Source organism: Taudactylus pleione, unplaced genomic scaffold (assembly GCF_031769625.1).
Source record: "Taudactylus pleione unplaced genomic scaffold, aTauple2 ptg000013l, whole genome shotgun sequence".
NCBI lineage: Eukaryota > Metazoa > Chordata > Amphibia > Anura > Myobatrachidae > Taudactylus > Taudactylus pleione.
This window is the reverse complement of record NW_028284416.1, coordinates 2,207,112-2,228,126: the sequence shown is the minus strand read 5'-3', so window position 1 is coordinate 2,228,126 and position 21,015 is coordinate 2,207,112. Positions and strand designations below refer to the sequence as shown.

Genomic DNA, 21,015 nt, shown 5'->3' with positions numbered 1-21,015 from the left:
TGACAAGATGCGTAAGCGCCTCGCGCCTCTGCCAAGTCATCCCTCAGTTCCCATGATAGTGTCACTATAAATGTGGTAGTGAAGGATTAATAGATATGAGAATTCATAGTCATAATAGATTAACAGATGCGAACAGATATTAGGTGTGTAATGCTGCTTCAGATCCTTATTTCTCATTAGCGATTCAAGGATGAGAGCAATAAAAGTATATAATAATAATGTGTGGAGTGGTGGATATTTAATACAAGACTAATGAATGAGCCACTATGTAATGGCAGCGAAGATCGGGAGATACTAAACCAATTGGTTGTAAGATAATTAATAGTTTGGCGCACAATGGACGGCGGCTCTTACCACAGTTCTATATCAGCGCCTGTGATTCAGTTTGTTTGACTGATCTGCCCAGTCCGGGTTGGAGCATAAATGATTTAAGTTTATGCTTTTTTGGGGTATATTATTGTTATCCTTTATATTTATATGGTGTCACAAGGCCTAATTAGAAGAAGGTAATTACTACTAGAGGTTAGGCGCTCTCACGTATCAGGGAAACGGCTTTATCAATTATTAACTTTTATATAGCTCCAGCATATTCAGTTGCGCTTTACACTTGGTAATGGAGAGAGACTGGGTGATAACAGATAGACAGGTAAGAGGGCCCTGCCTGCAAGCTTACAATCAACAGCAGGGGATTTCAGCTCCAGTCCTTAAGTACAACTAGCAGGTAATGTTTTGTGGAGATCTTTAATTATGCACAGGCAGAGCTGTAACTAGACTTTTTGGTGCCCTGTGCCAGAGAGGGCATTGGCGCCCACCCACTCCCATTTTTTAAATAGGGACATAAGATAGTGCACCTGAGAGAGGGCCATGGCCTCATGGGGAAGGGCCAGGGAAAAGATAGGGGAGGCCAGGAGATGCTGGGGATAAATAGGGACATAATATAGTGCACCTTAGAAAGGGCCATGGTCTCATGGGGAAGGGCCAGGGAAAAGATAGGGGAGGCCAGGAGATGCTGGGGATAAATAGGGACATAAGATAGTGTACCTTAGAAAGGGCCATGGTCTCATGGGGAAGGGCCAGGGAAGAGATAGGGGAGGCCAGGAGGTGCTGGGGATAAAAGAAGAGGAAGCTACAAGTGAGAATGATAATAAACAGGAAAATTGACAGGCCCAAACAGCGCCCATGCCCTGCGGTGCCCTGAGCCATGGCACAGGTCACACTGCCCTAGTTACGGCCCTGTGCACAGGTGGCATAATCTAATTTTTGCTGGCTGAGGTTGAGAAGTGTTAATCTATAGGGAAATAGGCATTGATACACAAGGATAGGTGCTCTACATTGGTCCAACCGGATTTCAGAGGTTCTTGGTGGGCTATATGATCCAGTAACACGGGAATGTTGGTGCGTGGGGTCAGTGGGAAGTAGAGGGAGGTAATTGGGTAGAATAGCTCATGGAGGTTACATGGGTGGTCCTGGGACTTGATAAGCTGCCTGAAGAGGTAAGTTTTCAGGGAACGCTTAAAGGCTTGGAGACTAGAGGAAAAACCAGAGTGGGCGTAGCACAAAAAAGTCCTGTAACCATGATTTGGAGAGAGTAATGAGTGTGGAGAAGAGGCGCAGATCTCGCGTAGAGTGGAGGGGTTGAGCTGGGAGATATTTTGAGATAAGCCGAGAGATGTATGTTGGTGTAGTAGAAATATTTTATATTAACTGTCCCATAGACTATATTGTAGATTAAATATTTTGTTTATATTCACAGTGATCTTTTCCTGCCTCATCCTTTGTCATACTTTTCAAATGAATTTAATAAAAAAAGAGAAACTCCACAAACTCCTGCATTTAAATTTGACAGATTTATATGTTGCATAAATTACCCAGCAAATCAATTTCATTGAACAAAACAGGTAATAAACCTACGGAACATTTTGAATTGAGTGGAAACATTAATTATCCTTGATCCGATCAGCCAGGCACATTCCTTAGGAGGGGGGACGTTCCTTTTTCGTTTTGGGCAGCAGCGGTTTCTAGAAGTACTTTAAAAAAATGTTTTCCTTAAAGTGGCATCACTTGGAGAACTGCGTTCTTGTTTGCTGGTCTTGACCGTGGAGTTTTACCATTTTACGTTTGTCCATACAAACTGCGACCACGTTAGTGATCGCCCTATTAAGGCTGTCCGGACGTTTACTAAAATAGCACTATCTGTATCTAAAGTGACCAACCAAATCATTTTATATATGTGGCCAACTTATACCCCTTTTACACCGGAGCTAAAACCCGGGTTATTGCAGGGTTAACCCGTGTAGCTCCTTTGTGTAATAGGAGAAAGGGTTGGATAGGCGGGTCGAGTGACCCGGCAATCCAACCCAGGTAACCTGCAGGGTTTAACACGGGAGTAACCCGTGAAACCCTGCAGTCTGAACGGCGCTCTCCGGGTCACGATGACCTGGAGCGCGTCGCATGCCGGCCGATTGGTCCGACTTCAGTGGCGCTTGGAGATGACGTCATCTCCAAGCGTCCACTTCAACGCCGGAAAAGCCGGGTCTATGCAGACCCGACTCCTGTGCGAACGGCGCCGACTCGGGAATCAACATCAATCAATCAACATCGACAGCACGCCCCTTTGGTGCAAGACCCGGAGTGATGGAGAGCCTGTCGCTCGCCTGGTCTCGCGCATGCGCACGACGGAGCTCCCTCCGTCGTGCGCATGCGCAGTGGGGTAACATCGACCCGCTTGCGAACGTCCTGCGCTCGCGAGTGGGTCTGAATGACCCCCAATGTTTCCAAAATCGAATAAGTCAAAACTTGTGCCGACTTTATTATATTCAATTACAAGAGAGAAATCTGAAAAAAGGGGGAAGGTGATAGAAAGTGTGGACGGAGGACATCGTATCTCATTCATAAAGTGGGGTAGGGGGACTTGGGACCTCATTCAGACCCGTTCGCAAGATGCGATCGCTCGCTGGCAAAAAGGGTCCGGATTTGTAATGAAGTGCTCGCACTGCGTCTCGTAAGGACACCCACTATGTTTTAGAGAGCTACGGCAAAGTGCGCTCGCAAGTGTCTAAAGACGCCCCCTTGCCACTCGCAACACACATCATCTCCTGGAAATGAAGGATTAATCGGGACCATTGAGAGCCATCGGAGCTGTTCGCAGCCCTTGGGGTTGCCTTAGCGTGCCGCAAGCACTGCGATCAGCGCTGGCTGAAATACATTCAGGTGACGTGTACCATGACGCTACTTTGTAAATTATGCACGCCCTTTAAACGGCGTTTTGGTGGCCTGACACGCCTGCGTTCGCACAACCACTCCCCCTTTCACAAGCACCTTCACCTGTTACCACCCACAAACGGCACTATCTGTCACTCAAAGCAGCGACCTAATAGTGGCTTAGGAGCAACCAAAATGAGATCGCAACGAATGCGAATTATACGCATGCGCAGATGTGCGAAAATCGCTCCCAGCGAGCGAGCGGGTCTGAATGAGGTCCTTAGGCTCGCAATGGATTGGCGAGCATGCATGCCTTTGGTTGACCCAAGTATACCAATCCCTGTAGGCGCATACCTGCCACTCATAGCCCATACTAAAATGTGTTGTCAGCATTGCGGGGACAAAACAATGGTAGCCAGGATTAAGCAACATTCTAGATATGTCGGGCGCTCGCCACGCCGCCGCAGTTTTAGGGGGTGACAGCCCTGCAGAAGTGACCGAGAGGACCATGGAGACTTATCTAGTTTGGGGGTCAGGGGCTCTGGTGAAGTCACCCGTCTGGAGCAATATATCTCTCTGCTGCCATCAGAGATGTTGATAAAGAATGTATTTTGGGCAGAATAAGGAGCGTATACGGACACCAGTAGGACCTTCATTCGATCCAAAATGCCAATGGCTATCTTTATCTGCTGAGATAGATCAGAGAGAAAGCAATGTTCTTACGTATGAGGAGCCTAATCCTACAAGGCTTAGTAGAGGCAAAGAAAGTTTCTTCAAACCATCATAGCAGAATGCCTACCACGAACATGAGACCCCTGAATAAAGACCGGATCAGCACCCGCTTGCTTGAACGGATGAAGCACAATTGTTCTCCCTTTGTGGGAGTTCAGGTGCCACACGTAGGTTACAAAGATTGGGATACCCGTGCACGCGTGTTCATACATACTCTTCATTTACAGATGAGCTTTCGCCACTATACCTTTATATTTGAGTAGCAAATCTCCTATTGTGCTATTGCAATGGCAGCCTTATGGCGTTAATACATAATGTATGTCATTCCTGCGCTTTTGGACAACGGGTGGAAAGTGGAAACCAATTTCATCCTAATTAGACTCGGTGAATTTGTAAACGTAGCACGACTGATGTATACACATTTATTGGCAACCACTCAGTAAGGTGTTACACGGACACACTAAAATAGTGTTTTGCAGACTCATTACAGTAGCGTCCGGTGACGGCATGGAGCGTTCCGTACACTGTGCTCATTTCTTCCTTCCCAGCAGCAGCGTGCCGGCTTAAGCTGTGTGTGTGCATAATTGTTACATGGAAATTATTCCTAGGGACATGTTTCTGCTGGGAATAAAGAGCTGTACACATAGAGGGGCCTCTCTATTATTACCCAGTGATTATGGTTTTTTTTTCTTTGTTTTGCTTTTTTGTTGTTGAAGTTATTAAAAAGAAATCTACAAATATGGTTTGAGAGTTACTCCGCTGAATCAACAACACTGGTCCAGAGCAGTAAGGGTTAACTTGACACTGTGCCGGGCCAGACTTAGCCGATATGTTCATGCGTCATCCGGATCACTTATACACGGTGGAAATGAATGATATTTCGGTTCTTGCTCGATCAGTATGTAATTAGGTTCATAGGAGAAGTATTATTAATATATCTGATAATAATTATCGTATGAATTTCATAAGATAACACACTATACAGACATAGGACACTACACCCCCAACATGACCTGACCACTGTACATGACCATAATACACATCTATTACACTGTATACAGACATAGGACACTACACCCCCAACATGTCCTGACCGCTGTACATGACCATAATACACATCTATTACACTGTATACAGACAGGACACTACACCCCCAACATGACCTGACCACTGTACATGACCATAATACACATCTATTACACTGTATACAGACATAGGACACTACACCCCCAACATGTCCTGACCATTGTACATGACCATAATACACATCTATTACACTGTATACAGACATAGGACACTACACCCCCAACATGTCCTGACCATTGTACATGACCATAATACACATCTATTACACTGTATACAGACATAGGACACTACACCCCCAACATGTCCTGACCGCTGTACATGACCATAATACACATCTATTACACTGTATACTGACATAGGACACTACACACCCAACATAATCTGACCACTGTACATGACCATAATACACATCTATTACACTGTATACAGACATAGGACACTACACCCCCAACATGACCTGACTACTGTACATGACCATAATACACATCTATTACACTGTATACAGACATAGGACACTACACCCCCAACATGTCCTGACCATTGTACATGACCATAATACACATCTATTACACTGTATACAGACATAGGACACTACACCCCCAACATGTCCTGACCGCTGTACATGACCATAATACACATCTATTACACTGTATACTGACATAGGACACTACACACCCAACATGACCTGACCACTGGACGTGACCATAATACACATCTATTACACTCTATACAATCATAGGACACTACACCCCCAACATGTCCTGACCACTGTACATGACCATAATACACATCTATTACACTGTATACAGACATAGGACACTACACCCCCCAACATGTCCTGACCACTGTACATGATCATAATACACATCTATTACACTGTATACAGACATAGGACACTACACCCCCAACATGACCTGACCACTGTACATGACCATAATACACATTTATTACACTGTATACAGACATAGGACACTACATCCCCAACATGTCCTGACTGCTGTACATGACCATAATACACATCTATTACACTGTATACAGACATAGGACACTACACCCCCAACATGACCTGACCACTGTACATGACCATAATACACATCTATTACACCGTATACAGACATAGGACACTACACCCCCAACATAGCCTGACTACTGTACATGACCATAATACACATCTATTACACTCTCTACAGACATAGGACACTACACCCCCAACATGACCTGACCGCTGTACATGACCATAATACACATCTATTACACTGTATACAGACATAGGACACTACACCCCCAACATGACCTGACCACTGTACATGACCATAATACACATCTATTAGACACCGGGACCCATTCAGGGATCTACGTTGCTCTGATTATTGGACAGTTGAGCGATTATCACACACATGCAACAAGGCCCCTCTGCCATTCTGCACGCATATATTCAGGGATCGCAGTATGATTGACAGGGTGGTTATCGGAGAACCTGCATATGGGCTGCGATTGTGTTTGCGCCTGCGTTGCTCTTGCGCTGGCTCCAGTGGGCCTCTCAGTGCTGTTACGGGGGTGGGGTGCTATTTTACAGACCCTCGCTCTTCTGCAGCATACGAAATCGCAGCTGCAATTGCAATACCGTACATCTATAAATCAGGCCCTATATACTATCTAGGAAACTACAAAATGTCTACGATCTATGTTATAAATGCCTTTTTCCACTCCTAAATACCATAGTAGGTATGGTTCAAATCAATAACATTGTGACATATACACCTATCATCATTGCATGTGCTCCTAGGGAACAGGACATCGATGATTATGCTGCACCGATTGTGCGTACGGCAGGCAAGATGGAGGCAGCGCTGCTGCTTTGACTTTACGTTTAACTAGACTTTTAAACATATTATGGCCCTGATTCAGAGCCGGACGCTCTGACCAGAGCACTCGCTCTGAATCAGGGCCCACCTCCATAAATATGGAGCGTCCTCCTGGACGCTCGTATAGCTGTGGGTCCCCACCCACAGCCTATACGAGCGTGCAGGATGATGGTCGCGACGGTCTTGACCATCGCGACCATCGCCACTGCGAGCCGAAGCCTGCGGTTGAGTTTCTCAACCGCAAGGCCCGGAGTGATTTTGGCTCTATCAGAGCCAAAATCACTCCCACTGACATGTCAGTGGGGCCGGCTTGTGACGGTAGGCGTTCCCTTGGGCACGCCCACCAAAGGGGGCGTGCTGTCAATCAACATCGACAGCACGCCCCCTTTGATCGGACACAATGAGCGAAGGAAAGTCCTTCGCTCATCGTGTCTCGCGCATGTGCACGACGGAGCTCCCTCCGTCGTGCGCATGCGCAGTGCACACCATCGACCCACTTGCGAGCGGACAGCCGCTCGCGAGTGGGTCTAAATCAGGCCCTATATTCAGTCGGATTTATATCGCAATAACAGCAGTAAGGGTAGTTCATTTCAATAACCTATTCTATCTATTCTGTTTGCAGCAGAAAATTGTCTGTCCTACGGTCATTTTGTCACTCAAATTGCGCAGTAGGTGCGGTTTAAATGTTTCTAAAATATATTTAATTCTAAGTGGAACTGAAAACGATAAAAGTAGCGCAGTTTACAGGTAATCCGCCCTGTTTCTGCCATCTCTGCTGCTTTCTGTAGGCCGCATTTATGACTGTTCTCCCATCACCCTGCAAGATGCGCGCTATTAGGGGACGACGCCACGTGCCACAAGCCAACCGCACAGTCCAACCGTCCTGCCGCAGTATAACCACCCCTTTCATAGAATTTCACTTATTACATTTGCTCCCAAATACGGCTAGAGAGAGGGGACATCCTGACTGATTGCTGCGCCAGGCGATTTAGTGCATGTGTGGACGTTCGCAGATTTAAAGTTTAAATTCAAAGAATCGGTCACAAATGGAGTTTTATAAGACTTATAGGGCCTGATTTTAAGTCAGACGCAGTGGCGATTTTGGACACTGCAGGTAGATGTTTTTCGTCTGCGCACGCGTCTGTGTCGCGCCGCACGAGCCACCATTTTTTTCTGTAGAGAGGGCCCAATTCAAAGATGGACGCAGTGGCAATTTTTACGCAGCTCGAGCGATTGTTTACCATTGAACATGCATACAAGTCGCACTGTGCACGTGCTGTGATTGTCTTGCGTTCCGCACGCACAGAGAACCCATTCGCAAAGTTAGTGACAGCGTGTGGGGGAGGTAATGAGGCACACCGTTACATGGGCGTGCATAAATTAGCCGCTGCAATCTCCTACGCAGCATGATAGCGCTCTGCATGTCAGGAAAGCTAAAGGGTCTGCGGTTGGTCAGACCTGCTGCAAAGCCAAGATGGCTGCCCGATGTGCGTCGATGTTACCGATATTTACACAGATAAGTGACGTACGCAGATGAGTAGGAGCGATGGGCGTCCCTCGGGAAAGCTTTGGAACTATCAGCATATTTTCGCTGCCGCCTTCCGTGTGAAATCGCAGCTGCGATCGCTTTAGCGTCTGTCTCCGAATCAGGCCCAGTGTCGCAGTACAGGGGGCGGTGGCTATACAGACGCACAGAGATGATGTTGTCCTATGGGAGTGATATTTGCGTTCATAGTCACGGAATTTCTCACATTGGAAGCCCCTGTGCAGACAGATGATCTGCACCTGCCATAAGTTTTCATGGTGCGACCAACAATGGCGTCTAAAGATGCGACAAGTGTCTATGACAGGGGGCATCTCAGCCCTGATTGACAGGCAGAAGCCAGGGGCGTATTTATAATGGGTGCAGGGTGTTCGGTTCAGGGGTCCCGCACCGCACACCCTGCACCCATACTTTTTTTTTCATACTTACCTCTCCGATGTCCCATGGAGTAGCGATGCTGAAAATGCCTGTAAAATGGGCGCCATGACAATATTCCCAACGTTCTGCGTATGCGTAGGAAATCACCGGGAAAAATGGCCGCCGTGGCAATATTCCCGGCGTTCTGCGCATGCGTAGGAAATCACCGTAGAAAGGCACTCTAGTGCCCGGAGTCTGTTTCTGCTGTCAGTTCGCTGATGGCAGCCGGGGAGAGAGGAGGGGGCCCCGGACGGGGAGTGAACACGGGCCCCCTCCCCTCTTAATACCCCCCTGGCAGAGGCATTTAAGGGACGGTGCGGGTGGTGGGGGCGGCCAGTGTTCCTTGAAATGGGGGCATGTCCACCCTGTTTTTCCAGAGTGGCAAGGACAGGGGCAGCGTCCACGGACGCAGTTTCCTGGTCTCGCAAGCCGGACAGCCTGAGTAAGCTGAGCCTTACTTACTGGTTATCCCAGCCTGCGACCTCAGGCACAGTGCTGGGATGGCAAGTGCAGCAGGGGCTGTAATACAGGGGGTGTCATACAGGGGCTGTCATACAGGGGGTGTCATACACCTCCTGCTACATTTCCATATTTACAAGGACGGAATCGCAAAGCTCCTTGCGTGCGGCTTTGCAATTCCGTCCTAAGCTGATTTGCCCCCAGAATCGGGCCCATTATTCTGTGTTACTAACGTAATATAATGCAGAAATAGTAGATAACAGACTTCAGACTAGTTAGGTCAGGATATAACTGGATTTCAGGAATGGGGGAGACAGGGTATCTCCACGTCCATTAATGTAATTGTCTAGTGACGTGTTTCTTACATTGTTACCGGTAATGGGAGCAGAATAAGAGAAGAGAGTTGTTTCCTGGGTTTTCCCCATACCGTCTATCTCTCTAGCAAGCGCCTGTTACTTCTCTGTATATCTGACAAGCGCCCGGGCCGCTGATGGATTACACCCAAACTCCCACAGATGTTTCACTGTGTGCGAAACGTGTTTTCCTGGAAAGGTCGCTGTACAGTATGTGTTGGCTGATGTATCTTCAATAGCAGTCTGTACGAGGAACATACAGTATCTCTAATTCATAGAGGATCAAACATAACCTGAGGTCAAGTCTTAGAACCGTATCGCCACAACAGTACAGCCGAATAAAGACGCTCACATAGAAATCCTTTTAGGAGATTTTTCTTTGGTAGATTCCTTCCCTGGTTTATTTAGTTTATCTTTATATCACCGCAGCCTCTGCCCAGTTCTGCGACCGCGAGACTGTGATCCATTATCCCCCCCCCCCCCCCCCATGCACCATTCCTGCTAAATATAAGACCTGGCAATTAAATCATTATAATAATGAGGCAGGAAGCGGCTACGTGTGGGTTTTAAATCAAAAGTATTCTCATTCTACCGTGCAATTTCTACCCGAGTCAGCAGGACTCAGATGTTTTGTAATCGGATCTAAATAAAAGTGAGGTAAGTATGGTCACAGCCGCAGCGCTAGCGAGTCTTTGGGGGGGAATGGTGTAGTGTTTACATAATGTAAAGCTGTAAGTAATCCTCCCGCAGCCTTACATTAATGACGTCACCATTCAGTCTGCACTAGAGTTTCTTTGTGGACTATGTAGGGGATAGCTATGCAGCATCATTACATCAGGAATGACACACGGGTCAAGGAATTTTGGAGGCGTGCGGAAGTGAGTTGGGACCATCTAAGTCATCGGGGGAATTGGTGAATACAATTAAATGTATAGATGTTGGCTACCAGGCGTTAGTTTGGGCCCACCTTGCTTTGCATATATTCAGATGTGTCCTCATACATTATTGCTGCATTCGCGCCGAACAGCCCTTTTTGGAATACCAGGTCCCGTCTGACTCGGCTTGCGCCGATTGTTTCGTGCATCTTTTTCGCCCAAAAATGCATATCAGTCAAACAGACGGACGACTGCAGGAAACCACTTTTACACCTGTGCGTGACTGAGGGCCTGATGCAGCGAGGATCGCAATTGCAACGCTGCACGCAGGCTATAGATATATGATGTATGCACGCAGGCTATAGATATATGATGTAATGCACGCAGGCTATAGATATATGATGTATGCACGCAGGCTATAGATACATGATGTATACACGCAGGCTATAGATATATGATGTATGCATGCAGGCTATAGATATATGATGTATGCATGCAGGCTATAGATATATGATGTATACACGCAGGCTATAGATATATGATGTATGCACGCAGGCTATAGATATATGATGTATACACGCAGGCTATAGATATATGATGTATGCACGCAGGCTATAGATATATGATGTATACACGCAGGCTATAGATATATGATGTATACATGGAGGCTATAGATATATGATGTAATGCACGCAGGCTATAGATATATGATGTATGCACGCAGGCTATAGATATATGATGTATGCGCGCAGGCTATAGATATATGATGTAATGCACGCAGGCTATAGATATATGATGTATGCACGCAGGCTATAGATACATTATGTATACACGCAGGCTATAGATATATGATGTATACACGGAGGCTATAGATATATGATGTATGCACGCAGGCTATAGATATATGAATTATGCATGCAGGCTATAGATATATGATGTATGCATGCAGGCGGCTTTGCAATTACGACCTTGCAATAATGCAAATGCATCAGGAGGTGTCAATCAGGACAGAGGCATTGAAGGGTCTGCGTGTGACTGGGCAGGACCCATTGTGCACATTCCCAGAATGGGTCCTGCGCACGTGCAGATTCCCGATGATCTGCGCAACTAAGACGCATTTTCATGCAAAAAAGACGCTCGGTACTAGCCGATTCGATCGGGACCTGGCAGCTCACTTGCGCCAGGCGTCTCGTGCCGCATGGCGTATTGAGCCAAGTTGTACATCTGTACATCTATTTATTTTTCATGGGTTGGTAGTCATCTAAAGCCGGGAGCATTGTCAGGTCGATATGCTGTTTCGTAACGACATATCGCCTAAATCGCTCAGTGTGTACGCATGGTTGCACGCTCCCGCAGTCATTAGCGACGGTTGCCAGGTTTGATGTGCTGCACATCAAACCTAGCGATATTGCTAGCAACCAGTGCATTGTTAATGAATGACGTAACGGTGATTGTTCTGTCGTTCATTGAAGTCGTCACGGGCCTTTATTCCGATGTCGGAACGAATGCCTGTGGCTCAAGTGTGTACCCAACCTTAGCGGGACCCGTTTGTCAAATGAAGTCACTGTTCTGGTGGACAGTCAGGAGGCGTCTGTACTTAAAATGACTGCAGATCATTTGTCCAGTTGGAGAACTGTCTGCCGTGCGCTCATCGGCTGACCGGTAACAGATCAGTTTATTTGGCCTTCCCACAAACCAGCCAGCTTTGCCCAATGGAGGGTAATGTAACACTCACATTTCGAACTACCATTTCTAAGCAGCATTTCTTTGCTATAGTGGGGCGTAGGAGTTGGTGAAGCCCGATGTGCCAATATTGCTGTGGTTGGGGTGGACATATGTTGAGATACATTCCGCTTTATATACACACACGACACCGAGATATTCTACAATAGAACTTTCTGCGTATGTTCTGTGCATAGAATGCGTCCATCTCGAAATGAGGCCAAAAGTTTGCGGCCACACGGAGTAAAATCCATTCCCTCAGCGATCTGACCGACCAGCCGGATCCCCACAAGTTATTATGTGTGGAAATGAATGTATGAAAGGAATGTAACAGTAGCTGGCACCTTAGCTGTTATTCCTGTTTGGAATTCTAGCGGCATATATGTCTGCACAGGTGGGGCGCCCATCATCGGACACATCCGAGGGCCCAACGTGACCTGAGTGTGACACTAAGGGCCGTATTCAATTTAGAGCGAAAAGCAGTTTTCGCGTGTTTTTGGCGAAAGCTTTTCGCCGTTGACTTCATTTTCGCCTGTGTTGATTTTACTCCGTATTCAGTTTGGAAGACTTTTCGCCTAGGCGGAAAGCCAATGCAATGTAATAGGCGAAAAAGTTTTGCCTATGGATACCAGGCGTAAAAAAGTGCAGAATTGGGGTTTTGGGGTGCAACGTTGTGGGAACCCCCGTGCAGCCTTCAGACAGTCCCCCAATGGTAAACTGTGTAAAGATTTTTTTAAAAAACACTTAAGGACACCCCAAAAATCACTTTGAATTTGGGGGCGAAAAAAAAAAGTTGGGGGACAAAGTTAAAAACTAGCGAACTTGACTCTAGGGGGGTCCCCAAGTATGCCCCAGGTGTTTTTCCATTGGAGGGGTTTGCGGCAGGTGGATTTTTCACGATTTTTTTCAACTTCACTTTAGCAACATTAAAATATGCTGACCCCCATTTTCAAGTACCCCAAATTTGCTGGGATAAGTTATTTTCTGCAAAAAAACCTCCTGAATACTATTCTGCACCACTTATACAAAAACGCTATTTATCAGCTATTGAGCCCGTTTAAAAACACCAAATACCTTCAGCAAGCCAAATCGGGGGGTGCCATAGGGAACCCCCATGTCAGAGCATCTTTTGGGGGGTGTCAGGCTGATTCCCCCAAATCTGACATGACTTTCCGCTTGTGTAAGTTTCGCCGGCTCCCGTTTTCGCCTACTTTCAAATTGAATACGGCGATAGGCGGGCACGCGCGCGATACTTTTCCGCCTGCAAAACAGGCGACATAGGCGAAAAGTCCGGGAGGCGAAAAAGCATCGCGGCTCAGCTGAAAATGAATACGGGCCTAAGAGGGGTAGAGGTATTCCGGATTGACAGCACTTGAGCGGCGAATGACTGACTGTAGATGAGAGGGTAATAGTGGTTGGCGGCATTGCAGGAAACGGTGGCTGAGGCTATATAGAGTTTTGAGGGCAACGATGGACAAGAGAGACTTGACTGATAGTCACAGAAACAGTCCTGGCCCATTACACACTGTCAGAGACAGCCATTTGTGGTCTCTGATGATGATATAAAGAAAGTAGTAACAGACCACTAAAGCTGCTGTTTCGCAATGCCCACGTCAGGCCACACATTACTGAAATGATTGGTGCTACGTCGCCTTGCCCTAAGGGTATGTCAGCAGCTTCGGCCACCGGCAATGTGCGGAGCAATAACCGCAGAGCAACGTCTGAGCAACTCTGGACAGTGTGTCTCATCTTCATGGTTCACTTCTGGTCATTTCTATTTTGTGGCTTTGTGGCCCATTAAATAAACCTTCCAGTATGTGACCCACGTAGGTGTTAGTTACCAGCCCCACCCTTGTCCATAACAGGGAGAGTGAAAACCGCAGGAGACTGTGAGATGCAGAGAGAGCAATGACAGGAGTACGTAGACTCTCCTCTGCCTTCCTGTATTTCCCCACACTCTGCTTTCCCTTCAGCCAGATTCCACTAAACTCCACAACCCCGCACCCTGGGCGAGCGAGAGAGTCAGGGGGGGGGGGGATGTTCTGTGGGATGTCAGTGTGTTGATTGTTCTAGATACAATAACATTCATCTATGTGATCTCTTCTTTCCTAACCACGTTCTCCAAAAATAAACCTAAACCACTTCTCCTGATCTGGGATGAGAGATAACAGGACAGCCTGAGCTCTCCATCCACGGAGAGACGTGCTGGGAAGTCTGAATGCTAAAGTGTCAATTATGCCATCCTAATCCAATCCAGCCATTGTAATGATTATTTATGTTAGCCGCACACCCTCTCCTTACACATACGCCCAGTGTTTATACTGTATACGTTTCTGGCTGTGTGCTGCGCTCATTTCAGTTCTTCTGGTTTATAACAGTATGACAGTGATAGAGGGGGCACAAAGGGAAGAGTAGGGGGAATCGCTGGGGGAAGGGGGAATTACCGGCGTACTAACATTTCTAAAACGTAATATAGTGGAAATAGGGAAATATCATCTATAAGGGGGTTCTGTGTGGTTTACACCTCATGGAGAGGGAGATTGGTGGTAAAGAAGATGGTTTTCATTTCATAGCGACAGTTTTTGTCTCTGCTAAACGCTGCAGACACCCCACCTGCTGCTGTATATTATATAGCTTCATACATAGCAACTATATTGCCTAATACATGAACACACACACACAGGGGGGATTCAATTAGGTACCTCGCTGATTACTACATCGTTTTAGGTCACAGGGCACAAAAAAGCAAGATTACCACACTGTAATGGTCGCATTTTTCTCACAAGCCAGTTATCCTATCATTATGTTATTGGACTGTGGGTATAAACCGGAGGACCCTGAGGAAGTCTTCACAAACACAGAGAGAACATACAAACTCCACACATTTCCCCCAACACCTGTAACGTCCGTCTATCGCTCTGCATATCCCCAACACCTGTAACATCCGTCTATCGCTCTGCATATCCCCAACATCTGTAACGTCCATCTATCACTCTGCATATCCCCAACACCTGTAACGTCCGTCTATCGCTCTGCATATCCCCAACACCTGTAACGTCCGTCTATCGCTCTGCATATCCCCAACACCTGTAACGTCCGTCTATCACCCTGCATATCCCCCAACACCTGTAACGTCCGTCTATCACTCTGCATGTCCCCAACACCTGTAACGTCCGTCTATCACTCTGCATATCCCCCAACACCTGTAACGTCCGTCTATCACTCTGCATGTCCCCAACACCTGTAACGTCCGTCTATCACTCTGCATATCCCCAACACCTGTAACGTCCGTCTATCGCTCTGCATGTCCCCAACACCTGTAACGTCCGTCTATCACTCTGCATATCCCCAACACCTGTAACGTCCGTCTATCGCTCTGCATATCCCCAACACCTGTAACGTCCGTCTATCACTCTGCATATCCCTCAACACCTGTAACGTCCGTCTATCACTCTGCATATCCCCCAACACCTGTAACATCCGTCTATCACTATATTTAATTCACATCTCTCCCTCAGTATCTCCTCTCAGCACATTTCCCATCGTGTACCCATTTTCTCTCTGTGACGCCTTTCCCATTAGCTCATACATCCTCCTCTCCCCCCAATAACTAACACACATGACTAAAGATGACAATTGTTGGTTGTACTACAGAAAAGTCAGTTTCTCTAGAAAACAAATTCCCCTTTACTCTGTGTATGTGACGCGCAGAGAGACAGATACTAACTCTTTGTCCTTTCTGTCACAGCTGACCGCGTCCAAGTTTCCTGTGGTCATAAAGATGGGACACGCTCATTCAGGGATGGGAAAGGTGAGTACAGTGCAGGAGGGTCAGTAGGGCACCAAGAGGACAGGAAGGTCACCGCAGAGCCATGAAACGCGCCGGGAGACTGAGAAGTCACATGTTACACAATGCAGCGTGTGCGTCTTTCCTTTCCATCTGTATAGTAACATTGCAGGTGTCACCACGGGGCAGATTCTTCCTCTTTCTGTGCCCTGACCTCATATTCTCTCCTTTCTCCTCTCAGTCACCACATAATATTCTGCTTCCATTGTGTCACTCAGATGTGTTTCTGCTCTTTCCACCCTATTCCCAGACTAAATCACATGGAATGCTTACAAGGAACAACATTACGGGGTAAATTTACTAAAGTGAGAGTTTTTAGAAGAGATTTTTAAAAGTGATGTTGCCCATAGCAACCAATCAGATTCTAGCTATTATCTTGTAGAAGGTGCTAGTTAAATGTTAAGTAGAATCTGATTGGTTGCTATGGGCAACATCTCTTCTAAAACTCACTTCTAAAATCTCTCACTTTAGTGATTGTTAGTGTATAAATACACTCCTGTAAATTATATCTATATAATCAGTCAGTCTGACGCTGTTCCTTAAAGCATATTATTGGAAATCATTTCAGATCGATATGACCTGCCTACAGCCTTGTGCTTGCATAAAGATACTTATGTGTACCCAGCTGATATCGCGAGCTGCGGGTCCCGGCATCGGTAAGTGCGTACACACTTGCTGATGCCGGCAGCGACGGCGGGGACCATCTTGCATTCCGCAGCATGGCCCCCCGCTGTCGGGAGCACGCATGGTCAGCGACATAGCGGGTACACACTTCTCGATGTAGACGATATGTCCAATCCGCCGGATCGGATGATATATCGTCTAGTGTGTGCCTGGCTTAAGTTCACAGAACCCCTCTAGTACACATATGACTTACAGTACAGAGTTCATCACCCATACATAATAATTATATATGCTGTTTCTATGCATTTCAAAGACAATTAGACACACACACACAGGAGCTCATTCAGAGTCGGCCGTGAGCGCTGAGTGCTCACAACCGACTCGATGTTGCCCCACAGCGCATGCGCACGACGGAGCCGGGCACTCCGTCGTTAGGGGTCTCGTAGCAGACGGGGCGAACTGATCGATGTTGAGTGGCAGCTCGTCCCGTTTGCTGGGCGGGCCGTGGGCGTGCCCAGCCAAACGGAGGCGTTCCAGTCAGAACGCTTGCCGTTTGGGGGCGGCACGACTGGCTGATGTCAGTGGGGAACTTCCTGCTTGAACAGAGCAGGAAGCTCCCTGGGGCTTACGAGTGCCCAGACCCTACCCTAGGGTCTGGTCGTAAGCCCCGATGGTCGCGATGGTCTTGACCATCGCGACCATCACCCATGTCGGTCGTTAGAGCTGTGGGTGTTAACCCACAGCTTAACGATCGACAAGGAGGCGGCCGTTCAGGATGCAAGCGGCCGCCCTGATTCAGAGCGACCGTTTGCATCTAACGACCGCCTCTGAATGAGGCCCACAATCCCATGTATGGGCCTGTATAAATAGAAATCAATGGGGTTTATGCAACATATTTATAACATTTTTGGTTGTGCAAATCACTACGTACATATTGCCAGCCAGGTGGCATTAAGAGGTAGCCGGGTGGGGGCTGTACAAGCTGGCTGGACACCGATATCATTTTTAAAGACTCTTGCAGATATCGTCCACTTGCCGGCTGGACATAGATATAATGGTGCCCAGCAATGCACGCTTAGACACCTTGCACGCCTGCATTCTCCGTCTACCCTCTCTGCGATATTCCCACCATCCAAAATGCACCCTGCCTGTCACAGGTGGGGAGGGATCTCTGTTACCACGCCTGTCACAATGACGTCCGGGTTTTGGCCGTAAGGCCGCTGAAGCAGGATAGTGAGCCGGGTGGAGCACCCGTGAAATTGATCCTGGGGAGAACACTGCACAAATGTATAGGAAGAGACAAAGGACTTGCACACAGCTGTTATCTGTTCCGTGCCCTACGTTAAAGGGTTTTCTTGGCGGGCGGATTCTGCTTAATCCTAGGCTGCAGAAGCCGTGAATCTGCTCTCAGAGAAGGAACAGATCCCATTGTCCTCATTACCCAAGTACACAAAGCTGGGTTTTCAGAATAGATACTGTGCTGAGAGACATTGAGGTTGTGTAGCCACAGACACACCAAAAACCTACCTAGTCCCATCATCATCTGAAGCCACCACTGGCTCTACCAAGGTCCAATGGTAAACCGATCTCTCCATTCCAGGTGAAGGTGGACAATCAGTATGACTTCCAGGACATCGCCAGCGTGGTGGCTCTCACCAAAACCTACGCCACATCAGAACCATTCATCGACGCCAAATACGACGTCCGCATCCAGAAGATCGGGAACAACTACAAAGCCTACATGTAAGCAATTGCCGTATATGCATTAGTAAAATAAGCTAGCCCTGGTTGCCCGTTTTTGGTAAGGTCTCTAGAAAAATCACGGACTGCGTACTTCTGTGTTCCGGGGGACAGTTCTGCCCCTAATGTTTTCCTAGTTTGTTCATCTTGCTGTCTGTCTACGTTTTTATGGTGTTTGTAGTATTTAAGCGTCTTCTGTGACTTATTCTTAAGCTCTGCTCGCAGCAGTTACTGCTCTCTAACCGTCACTTAGTGAGCGCAGCGCAGTATCGGGAACCTGCGCATGCACCTGAGGTCTGCGATCCTGCACGCAGTCCGGCAGCAGTCTGTCCGTGATTGACAGTCTGCTGCCGTTTCTGGGCGGGGAGGGGGCGGCGACTGCCTCTTTCTCAAAACGGAGGCGTGTCGCTGCTGTTGGGTTGGAGTAGAGAGGCCAGGATCTCCATTGGCTAATGGAGATTTCCTAGCCTTTTTTTTTACTCATCTGCTGCGGCCGGCTTGCCAGAGCCAATGGTCACTCAGCCGGGCCGAAGGGATCGCAGATGATTTAATGCTGCATCCTGGGACGCAGCTGGGATCAGTAATGGATGTAGGAGGCGTGATGCATTTATTTTTTTTAGCTGTTTTTTTGGCTATTTTTAGCCTTACTTATTACTTATTTTATTGTCAGGGCCATTTACAAAAAGTGAGACATGCACAGTGCACTTATAGATGTCTCCTTCTAGACATTTTTACAGGTCCATGCATGTTCCTCACTGAGAGACGTCATGAACCATTGTCAGATCCGACGTCTGTGATATGAACGTTGCAGGGAAAATCCCCAAGTAGAGAAAAAATCACCAAAAACCTTACACCCTCCCAACCCCCTTGTACGTGTGCAGTTTTCCATTATTGTACTGTTTATCTGGTGTTTTATTTAATTTCTACATTTCACAAAAATAGGAACATTTTCAAATATATCCCAGAGCCTGTCCTGCAAAGTTGGGGTCCCCTCACTGTGCAAAAAATAGGCAGACTGCGAAGATATGCTAATGATTGCAATCGCCATACGCAGCCTAACATAAGGACGCCCACCTCACCTTACACATATCCGTAATACTTAGCAAAACTGCCAAACCATCGGTAACATCGAGTACAATCGGAGCCTCACGCGCACTTGCACAAGGTCTGACCTCATTGCACGCAGGGAAAGCCCAAGTTGCGGATGGCATCGCAATGACTAATTTATGCATGCACTGGCACACCAGCGTTTTGCGCCCCCCGCCCTTCACCACCCCCAAACGGTACTTCCTGTCAATCACTCTGCGATGGGTCCGCGTAGTCACTGCGATCGCATTCCCGTTCACAGTGGAGTGTTTGCACGCTGCGATACACACTCATTGTACAGAACGCAACAATCAGGTGATTTGGTGCGTAATCGCAATAGCGATCCTTGCTTAATCAGGCCCACAGTCCTGAAATGTACTTTTGTGGCCTCATAAAGGTGTAGGGGGACTCCGCTTGCTAAATGGGTCCTGGTTCTCTGCAGTTCATTTAGTAAGGAGAACTCCTGGGCAGTATCTACACTGTTTGTTTATTATATCCTGCTGATTTTGTGACTCTCTTTTCCTATCCAGCTTTAAATAGATCTTGTGGTTCACCTTAGGCCTGAAATAGCCTCGCTGGCTGATGTCACTCAGCTCATTTCCACAGTAGTGTTTGTTACAGGTCTCTCCGTCTCTCCCTCACTTTCTGCCATGCGAGTTTTTCCTGCTCCATACAGTATAATATTAGCCTCTCCCTTCCCTCCGACATAACCTGGCACAAAGTTGGGGCAACACCTAGATCATTTCGTCTCACTAGTCAGCCGTCCCGTGAGACAACAAACCCGTGTTATGAAGGAGGTCTGAATAGAGCACAACACTTGAGGCCATGTTCTGGAGTCAGCCTAGACAAGCAGAGTTAACCAGACAGCCTAACCCAAGATCCGTAACCAATAAAGAGCAGAGCTGGTCAGACAACTGGTGACCCAGAACCAATAAAGAGCAGAGCTGGTCAGACAACTGGTGACCCAGAGCCAATAAAGAGCAGAGCTGGTCAGACAACTGGTGACCCAGAGCCAATAAAGAGCAGAGCTGGTCAGACAACTGGTGACCCAGAGCCAATAAAGAGCAGAGCTGGTCGGAAAACTGGTGACCCAGAACCAATAAAGAGCAGAGCTGGTCAGACAACTGGTGACCCAGAGCCAATAAAGAGCAGAGCTGGTCAGACAACTGGTGACCCAGAGCCAATAAAGAGCAGAGCTGGTCGGACAACTGGTGACCCAGAACCAATAAAGAGCAGAGCTGGTCAGACAACTTGTGACCTACTGTAGAACCAATAAAGAGCAGAGCTGGTCAGACAACTGGTGACCCAGAGCCAATAAAGAGCAGAGCTGGTCAGACAACTGGTGACCCAGAGCCAATAAAGAGCAGAGCTGGTCGGAAAACTGGTGACCCAGAACCAATAAAGAGCAGAGCTGGTCAGACAACTTGTGACCTACTGTAGAACCAATAAAGAGCAGAGCTGGTCA

General features: G+C 47.4%; 1 protein-coding gene across 6 annotated transcripts in view; it reads left to right on the top strand.

The window, feature by feature from the left end:
• Window positions 1–21,015, top strand: part of SYN1 (synapsin I) — a 156,548-nt gene that overhangs the window by 110,916 nt on the left and 24,617 nt on the right. For all 6 annotated transcript variants that reach the window (XM_088469980.1, XM_088469971.1, XM_088469945.1 and 3 more), the window contains exons 6-7: window positions 16,002–16,064; window positions 18,325–18,467. In XM_088469980.1, the coding sequence (XP_088326106.1) occupies window positions 16,002–16,064; window positions 18,325–18,467 (206 nt within the window). The remainder of the gene's footprint in view (window positions 1–16,001; window positions 16,065–18,324; window positions 18,468–21,015) is intronic.